The sequence below is a fragment of the Hydra vulgaris genome, chromosome 08, assembly GCF_038396675.1.
Source record: "Hydra vulgaris chromosome 08, alternate assembly HydraT2T_AEP".
NCBI lineage: Eukaryota > Metazoa > Cnidaria > Hydrozoa > Anthoathecata > Hydridae > Hydra > Hydra vulgaris.
The window spans coordinates 2,365,001-2,375,000 of NC_088927.1; the positions used below are offsets into that span (position 1 = coordinate 2,365,001).

Sequence of the window (10,000 nt, forward strand, 5' to 3'; positions counted from 1 at the left end):
TAGGTTTGAATCCCTAGACTATTCTTTCATGTGCTTTCATTTAGCACCACTCCACTCTATTGCCTTTCTCTTTGTTCTATATTGCTCTCCTTCATCTCAAGACTGCACTCTTTTTTGACATTATTTCTGATCATATTGACCAAGCCCTCTCTCTTTATCCATCAGCTAATATAGTTGTTGTTGGCTACTTTAATGCTCACCACTCTGAATGGCTTGGCTCTAGTGTCAGTGACTCTGCAGGCATTAAAGCCCACAACTTTTGCCTTTCTCAATCCCTAACTCAAATAGTCAACTTTCCAACCTGCTTTCCTGACAACCCGAATCATCTACCTTCTCTACTCGACTTATGTCTTGTTTCTGATCCTAGTCAGTGCTCAGTTTTTCCACATTCACCCTTAGGTTCTTCTGATCACAGTTTGATCTCTTTAAAACTAATATCTCATTCTTCTTCATCACTTGAATCCCCCTATTATCAAACCTCTTACAACTACAGTTAAGCTGACTGGGATTCTTTCCGTGATTTTCTTTGTGATGGCCCTTGGGTAGAAATCTTTCGTCTTCCTGTCCACAAATGTGCTTCTTACATAACTTCGTGGATTCAGGCTGGCATGAAATCTTTTATTCCCTCTCGACGATTCCAGGTCGAGCCTCACTCTCCTCCATGGTTTTCCTCACACTGTGCTGTTGCGATTGCCAATCGAAACCGTTACTTTCATATTTATCAGCAAAACAATTCTCCAGAAAACAGACGTCTGTTTATTACTGCTAGAAACAATTGTAAAAAGGTTTTGTCTAACGCCAAAACCCGCTATTCTCAGGTCATGAAATCTTGTATCTCATCTCAAAAATTATGCTCTCATGACTTCTGGAGAATCTTTAATAATATCAAATATAAGGGCAAATCTATAATTCCACCTCTCTTGCATGGTTCAGACTTTGTCACCTCACCTAAAGACAAAGCCGAATTGTTTGCTAAAAACTTTTCATCAATATCATCTCTTTATTCCACTAGTTGCGTTCTACCTGATACTGCCAACAAACAGGTTGATCCATTACTTGACATTCATATCACTTCAGCATCTGTATCTAAAGTGATTTCCTGCCTCGACTCTTCTACAGCTTGTGGCCCAGACAACATACCTGTTATTGTCTTGCAGAAGTGTTCTCCGGAGCTGTCATCTTTACTCTCAAAACTATTCAACAAGTGCTTATCAGAGTCTTGTTTTCCAGCCTGCTGGAAAGCGGCATCTGTTATCCCTATTTTCAAAAATTCTGGAGAGCGATCTGATTCATCTAACTACCGTCCAATAAGTCTTCTTCCTATCATAAGCAAGGTTTTTGAATCTTTAATTAACAAACACTTAATTTCTCATCTTGAATCTAACAACTTACTTTCTGACCATCAATATGGATTTCGATCTTCTCGTTCTACAGCTGATTTGCTAACAGTAATAACTGACAGGTTTTATTGTGCATTAGGTAAAGGTGGAGAGGTTAAAGCTATCGCTCTTGACATTTCTAAAGCTTTTGATAAAGTTTGGCATGCTGGTCTTTTCCATAAGCTTTCTTCTTATGGTGTATCCGGCAACATCTTTAAAATCATTGAATCCTCCCTTTCCAATCGTAGCATAAAAGTTGTCCTCGATGGACAACACTCTTCTTCTTATTCTGTAAACGCATTGTAAACATAGTTGGACCTGCTCTTGCAGCCAACCTCCAACCATTATCACATCGTCGTAATGTTGCTTCTCTTTCTCTTTTCTACAAATACTATAATGGGCACTGCTCTAAAGAGCTAGCATCTCTTTAGAGCAGTGCCCATTAACTAAAATTCATTCTCGTGTTACTCGTCATTTTATTAAGTGTCATTCTTTTTCTGTGACTGTTCCTAAGTGCTCCAAAAACGCTTATTTGTCTAGTTTTTTTCCTCGAACATCAGTTCTTTGGAATTCGCTTCCTTCATCTTGCTTTCCTGATTTATATAATTTGCAATCTTTTAAGTCGTCCGTCAACTGTTATCTTGCTCTACAATCTTCATCTTTTCTCTTACAGTAACTTCCAACTTTAATTAGTGGCTGCTTGCAGCCTTGTTGGAAGCGAAGATGTTTAAAAAAAAAATATATATATATATATATATATATATATATTATATATATATATATATATATATATATATATATATATATATATATATCTTATATATATATCTTATATATATATATATATATCTTATATATATATCTTATATATATATATATATATCTGCTGAGCAGAAAAAAAAATTTTAATTTTACTAAAATAATGTGCTTGACAGAACTCAGTATTTCTTGCATGCAAAATCAACATTAATGAAATTAACTTTATTAAACAATTAAAACAAATGAAACATGTGTGTGACGGAATAGTAAAACCAAAATAAAAAGATAAACTGCAAAAAAAAAACCCACCTGATTGGCTTAAGTCTGATTCATTAATACCAATCTTTCTTCGAAACCCAGTTCTTTGTGTTACAGATGAGGATCTTAAAAAAACATTTTTGTTTGAGTTGTTGCCATTCTGCACAAGGCTTTTGCTTGTTTTACTTGAATCAGGTAAAAAATCAAGGCTGCTTGCTCGACGACGTAAACTAAAACAAAACTACTATTCTGTTATATTTGCATTTTTTTTGCTTTGCATTATTTTTAATAGATTTAATTTACATTATTACTACTATAAATTTATCTATAAAATGTTATTATTTAAAGACATATTAACTTAATATTATTATTTAAAGACACATTTATTAAATGCTATTATTTAATGAGACATTTATTAAATATTATTATTTAAATACACATTTATTAAATTTTATTATTTAAAGACACATTTAAAATGTTTTGTAAAACAGGTTTAATCAAAACTAAAATGTAAAGTGACAAACAAACTGTAAAGTGACAAACAAACAAAAAAGGTTAAAATATAATTTTTGAATAATTGACAGATATGCAACAAATAACAAATCTACAGAAATACCTAATCAACATAAAACACATACCTAATCAACATAAAACACATAGCTAACCAACATAAAGCATACATCTAACCAACATAAAATACATAGCTAACTAACATAAAGCTTTTATCTAACAAACATAAAACATAACTAACCAACATAAAGTATATATCTAACAAACATAAAACACATAACTATTCAGCACAAAACATTTAAACAACACAAATTACTTATTCAAAAAAAACACATACCTGATCTGCATAAAATACCTAATTAACATAAAACACCTCATCAAGACAAAATGCAAACCCAAAAGACATAAGACACATACTTAACTAACAGAAAACACATACCTAACTAACAAAACTTTGCTAGTTTCTTCAGACTGAGTAAGACTAATACCCCTTGATAACTTTTTGTATGTTTTGAGACTCATTATTTTAAGAAAACATCTAATACCTGATCAACAAACTAAAAGGATAAAATCACGTTGAAAAATAAAGTGCATAAAATTTTTTTTTTTTTTTTTACATGTTTATCAATTTAAATTAAACATAGATAATTATGAGCATATTGTATCAATGAGTAAAAAAACTTAAAGAAAAAGGTAAAAATAAGTCTACTTAATAAAAAAAACTATATAATAAAAACACTGAATAGAAAAAATAATTGAAAAGAATCAGATGAATTATTAACGAGTTGAAAAAAATCAAAGAAACTTTTTATAAGACTTAATTGGAGTTCACACATTATGTTGCTTATGGATGTTTACCATCATTCATTGAATGTTTACAACTTTATTTACCTTTGTGAAATATTATTGAGTAAATTCTTTACAACTTGCAGCTCAAAAACAATTGTTAGCAACATTATCTTGAGTTGAATTTCAAAATGAGAAGAAATCAGTGAAGTTTAAGTTTCATTATGCCAAAAACAATAAAAAAAGAAAAGAAAAAAAAAGGTAGACCAGACATTAAAAATAAATTATTGAAGCATTTTTGTCATGGAAACCTGGCATTATTTTCAATTTCATAATCTATCACATATATGCAAAGTTTTCATTGAAATAAAAATGAAATAAGTTTAATAACAAGAAAATAGAAAAACAAACTAAAAAAGATAGCATCTTTAAAAAGCAAATATCTAAAAACGTTTTAACTTTTAAAAAAAATTTTTTAAGTTCAAATTCTATTTAGTTATTTTATCACTTCAGTGATTGTATGAAGTAAAGATAAAATGAACTTAAAACTGTTTTAAATTTCTTTAAGAAAATTTTACTGGATGGAAATATATTTTTCATTTTATAACGATAACTGTAAAAATAACTACTCACTGTCTAGCTTTCTGTACACTATTTTGCAGAATACTTCTTCTGTTTAATATTCTTTCATCTGATGTATCACTACTTTTTCTAAGAAAAGATTTGTGATGAGACAAGTTGCATGCTATTGGACAAATGTCATTTCTTTCATACAAAAAAATGTTTTTGGATTTCATACTTTTGGTTGATTTAGCTGAAACACGGAAATGTCTACAAGCTGATCGAACCCATTGATCATATGTTATCCCAATTTGACTTAAAGGAGATGTGTTTTTAAACTCAAGATGTGAAATGGACATGATATTACAATGATTTATCTAATATTACCACAATAAAAATTTCTACTAATTAGCAAGGTTAAATTGTGAAATGAATCTCCATCTTTTCTTGTACATTATGGTTTACATAAGCCTGAAAATCTTTAAATATAACAAAAACTTGTGATATCATCATTAAATAAACACAATTTAAATCAGAACAAAAGTTTGTGGCAACAGGAAACACAAATATACACATTCATTTATGCATTCATTCACAAAAAAACAATCAAGTTTCATACATATTAGTATTTTTACAAATTGTGCACAAAAAAAAATTAATTTAAAAAAATATTCTGAAAAAAAAACATAAATCAGTACATACAAAAAAAAACAACCTAACAAGTTATACATTATTATGATCCAAATTTAAAAAAAAAAGTTCAAATAAATTTTATATTTATTGTTATTTATTTATAAAATATACATACATAAAAAATTCTTAAAATTTTTTTAACAACACTTTTGATGAATAAAAAGTTTTACATAAATTATTTTTAATTCCTTCATTTTAAAGGATTAGTCCAAAAACAAAAGCTTTGACAAAAGGAAAGCAATCAATAAATAAACATAAAAAACATTTCTTGTGAAATGAAATAATTATGATCACAAAGCAGAAATAAGTAAAGCAAATAAAAAATGATGCAATGTGCAATAAAGGAATTACAGAATATAATCACAGTAAAGTAAACAATGATTTTTAAAAAACATTTCATGTAAAAAAACTTTTGAACAATTACATAAAAAATTTATACCTTCCATTATCTTGACTGAATTTTCTTAGGTTAGGAGAACGTTTAACTGTACCATAATGGCAATCAAAACTAAAAAAAAAATAATAAAATGCTTAAAGTTCATTGTTTAAGGTTTTGACATTTTTATTTGTGCCATCTGTTTTCTATTGTTAATTAATTGATTTTTATATATTTAATTATTAAAAATATTTAGTATACCTCTAAGTAAACAAAATATCTTATAAAAGAGCAAAGAGATTAAAAAGCCATCATAAAAAACTAAAAATATTTAAAAATAAGAAGAAAAAAAAGTAAACAAAATAAAACAGAAGAAAAAGAAAGACAAAAAGTTTGAGGGGAAAAAACACAATAAAAAAATAACAATGCAGAAATAGTAAAAAAGAAACATAATTTGAAATAGGGGGAAAAGAAGTAGATAAAGAAAGTTATGTTTCAATGCAAAAATATTTAGAGAAAAATAAAATAAAATAAAAGAAGAAAAAAATAGAAGAAAATGTTAATACACAAACTATAAATGAGAAGAATAAAAGAAGAAAATAAAAGGTATAGTCAACTTAGTAACTTAGTAACTTAGCTCAAGAAATCTAATTTTGTTCAAAGAAAAAAAAAAGATGATAAAAAACAACTTTAAAACAATTTAAAGTTGTTAAAATAAACTAAAAATTTTTTTTCTCATTCTTTACTTCTTGATGATAGAAATGAAAATATTGAAAATAAATCTTATAAGTTATATATAAATAAGTTATAAATCTTAAAACCAAGTGACCTGCAACATTTTTAAATTGGTGTTATGTATTTATAAACATAGCTATTTTATTGTAAAGGTCTAATAAATATGTAACATCATATTTAAGTTAACAAATGCAAAAAAGTGTAATACTAAACATATGCAAAAATTATTATCTTACATTCAAACACTTTATTTAAATTTGAAACAAAAATTGTATTGTTATTTATTCCACCACAAATACAACCTAAACCGTGCAATGCGTAGATTGAATGTATCATAAAAAAACTAGGGAAGGTGGGAAAAAAAAAAGATATTAAAAAATTTAAAAATATAACGAACATAGTAAATACTAAAGTTAATGTGCTTTTAAAAAATAACAGCCTTAAACAAAGTTTTAAAAGATAACAGCCTTAAAAAAAGTTTTAAAGATAACAGAATCTTAAACAGAGTTTTAAAAGATAACAATCTTAAACAGAGTTCTTAAAGATAATAGTCTTAAACAGAGTATTAACAGTCATAGGATAAAGGAAAGAACCAAAACTTTCAACTTTTTAAATGCTTAATTCTTTCTTAAATATTTAACTAGCATATGCTTGTAAATTAATTTACATTATTTAAAAACTGCCTGATAAATATTAGGGGTATTTCAAGCCATATTATAAAAGTCAATTAGAACTTTGCTTTCGTTAAATAATATACAATTCCAGAAATTATACTAAATAACTTTAGTATTAAAAGATTGTATAACTCCACAGGTTTCAAAAAGTAGTACTTACCCTAGTTTGGGTGTTAGTGATCACCCTAGTTAGGGTGTGATAAGAAATTGATAGATTACACCAATTTTATTCATTATTAGTGATTCCTTTTTTTTAAAGAACGTCATTGTTTTCAAAAGAATGTATTTAAAATCAATGTTTCAAAATGTGAACTTGAATTTAAATTTTGTACTAACATAGGACTAACATAATATAATGTGTAATGGATTGCATTTATGTACAAATATGTGTATATATTATATATTATACATACCAACATCAATTTAAAGAAAACTTACATAGGAGGAGTGTTCTCCAATAATTTTTTATGCTGAAAAAAAAAAATTTTTGTAAATTATTACTAGTATTTTTATACTATTATAAAGAAAAATCAAAAAACAAATTTTAAAAAATAAATTAAAAAAAGAAAAACCAAACAAATTAAAAAAAGAAAAACCAAACAAATTAAAAAAAGAAAAACCAAACAAATTAAAAAAAGAAAAACCAAACAAATTAAAAAAAGAAAAACCAAACAAATTAAAAAAAGAAAAACCAAACAAATTAAAAAAAGAAAAACCAAACAAATTAAAAAAAGAAAAACCAAACAAATTAAAAAAAGAAAAACCAAGCAAATTAAAAAAAGAAAAACCAAACAAATTAAAAAAAGAAAAACCAAACAAATTAAAAAAAGAAAAACCAAGCAAATTAAAAAAAGAAAAACCAAACAAATTAAAAAAAGAAAAACCAAACAAATTAAAAAAAGAAAAACCAAACAAATTAAAAAAAGAAAAACCAAACAAATTAAAAAAAGAAAAACCAAACAAATTAAAAAAATAAAAACAAAAAAAATTAAAAAAATAAAAACCAAACAAATTAAAAAAAGAAAAACCAAACAAATTAAAAAAAGAAAAACCAAACAAATTAAAAAAAGAAAAACCAAACAAATTAAAAAAAGAAAAACCAAACAAATTAAAAAAAGAAAAACCAAACAAATTAAAAAAAGAAAAACCAAACAAATTAAAAAAAGAAAAACCAAACAAATTAAAAAAAGAAAAACCAAACAAATTAAAAAAAGAAAAACCAAACAAATTAAAAAAAGAAAAACCAAACAAATTAAAAAAAGAAAAACCAAACAAATTAAAAAAAGAAAAACCAAACAAATTAAAAAAAGAAAAACCAAACAAATTAAAAAAAGAAAAACCAAACAAATTAAAAAAAGAAAAACCAAACAAATTAAAAAAAGAAAAACCAAACAAATTAAAAAAAGAAAAACCAAACAAATTAAAAAAAGAAAAACCAAACAAATTAAAAAAAGAAAAACCAAGCAAATTAAAAAAAGAAAAACCAAACAAATTAAAAAAAGAAAAACCAAACAAATTAAAAAAAGAAAAACCAAACAAATTAAAAAAAGAAAAACCAAACAAATTAAAAAAAGAAAAACCAAACAAATTAAAAAAAGAAAAACCAAACAAATTAAAAAAAGAAAAACCAAACAAATTAAAAAAAGAAAAACCAAACAAATTAAAAAAAGAAAAACCAAACAAATTAAAAAAAGAAAAACCAAACAAATTAAAAAAAGAAAAACCAAACAAATTAAAAAAAGAAAAACCAAACAAATTAAAAAAAGAAAAACCAAGCAAATTAAAAAAAGAAAAACCAAACAAATTAAAAAAAGAAAAACCAAACAAATTAAAAAAAGAAAAACCAAACAAATTAAAAAAAGAAAAACCAAACAAATTAAAAAAAGAAAAACCAAACAAATTAAAAAAAGAAAAACCAAACAAATTAAAAAAAGAAAAACCAAACAAATTAAAAAAAGAAAAACCAAACAAATTAAAAAAAGAACAACCAAGCAAATTAAAAAAAGAAAAACCAAACAAATTAAAAAAAGAAAAACCAAACAAATTAAAAAAAGAAAAACCAAACAAATTAAAAAAAGAAAAACCAAACAAATTAAAAAAAGAAAAACCAAATAAATTAAAAAAAGAACAACCAAGCAAATAAATTAAAAAGAATAACCAAGCAAATAAATTAAAAAGAATAAAAATTTTGTTTATTTTAATATTGAAATATTAATATTAAAATATAAAATATGATTGAGTAATATAAAATATTACTATTTTTAATTAAAATCGTTGTAAAACAATTTTAAAACATCTACAGCCAAAGCACCAAAAAAATGAGCAAACCTGCTGATTTCTACAAATAGAAGAAACTTTATAGATATCTGTTGAAACCAAATTAATGTTTGTCAATGACAAACAAAGGTTAACTACCCTAAGTTGAGCAATTTCACTCGCTGACACATCATCTAAAGGCATGAACACTTGCTGGTTTGTGAGTATACCAACTTGTTCTAGTAAGTTTACCTTACTCAACTTTTTTTTAGCATGTGGCTTCAAATAGCTCATTGCATCAAACATTTTACATTATTAGCCATTTCAAATTTTAGAAATTTATGTTTGGGAATTGCTTGAATAAATATTAAAAACTAAATATTTAAAAAATATATATAAAAAAAGAAACATGATCAACTTCATATCAACCTATATGTACTGGCAAAAAAAACATATCAACCTATATATATTAGCAAAAAATTTGTTTGGCTTTTAAAAAAGAAATAACAATTATATTATAAGAAATTTTAGGAGGAAAAAATAAATAAAGTTAACAACAAAATCATATGTTTATAATAAGAACAAAAATGTTCATAGAAACGAGTTACAATTGATGACAAAAAATAATTATTAATTGTTAAATGACATTTCTTGTACACTTTGACTTATGCTTTCTTTGCACATGTTAACTTTAAAAAAAAACCTTTTATATATTTTAAGATATTATTTATTTAAAAGCATAGTATATAAATCAACAAAAAAAAATGTGACATCAATATTATAAACAATTATAGCTTTATGAATTATAATGATTAAAAGTGAAGCCTACTAAAAAAAAAGCTTTTTTTTCTTTTTTCTGAAAATAAAACATTTATTAGACTAGTAACTTGAAACAATAAAAAAAATGAAAACAATAAAAAAAATGAAGCTATTTTTCGAAAACATCAATAAACCATCACAACTTCAAACTTTCAAAGTAGTAATTTTTGAAAACAACATTTTTATTATGTAAA

The 10,000-nt window shown here is 24.9% G+C and overlaps 1 protein-coding gene across 7 annotated transcripts in view; it reads right to left on the bottom strand.

Annotated features, from left to right (window-relative positions):
* The window catches only part of LOC100205867 (ankyrin-repeat and fibronectin type III domain-containing 1), a 42,837-nt gene that overhangs the window by 22,799 nt on the left and 10,038 nt on the right, over positions 1-10,000 (bottom strand). For 4 of the 7 annotated variants that reach the window (XM_065802277.1, XM_065802278.1, XM_065802279.1 and 1 more), the window contains 3 exons: positions 7,170-7,201; positions 5,386-5,454; positions 2,448-2,626 (listed from right to left, as the gene is read on the bottom strand). In XM_065802277.1, the coding sequence (XP_065658349.1) occupies positions 2,448-2,626; positions 5,386-5,454; positions 7,170-7,201 (280 nt within the window). Of the gene's footprint in view, positions 1-2,447; positions 2,627-4,325; positions 5,455-7,169; positions 7,202-9,059; positions 9,360-10,000 lie in introns of those variants that run through there. The other 3 variants (XM_065802283.1, XM_065802282.1, XM_065802281.1) reach the window with 2 other exon arrangements.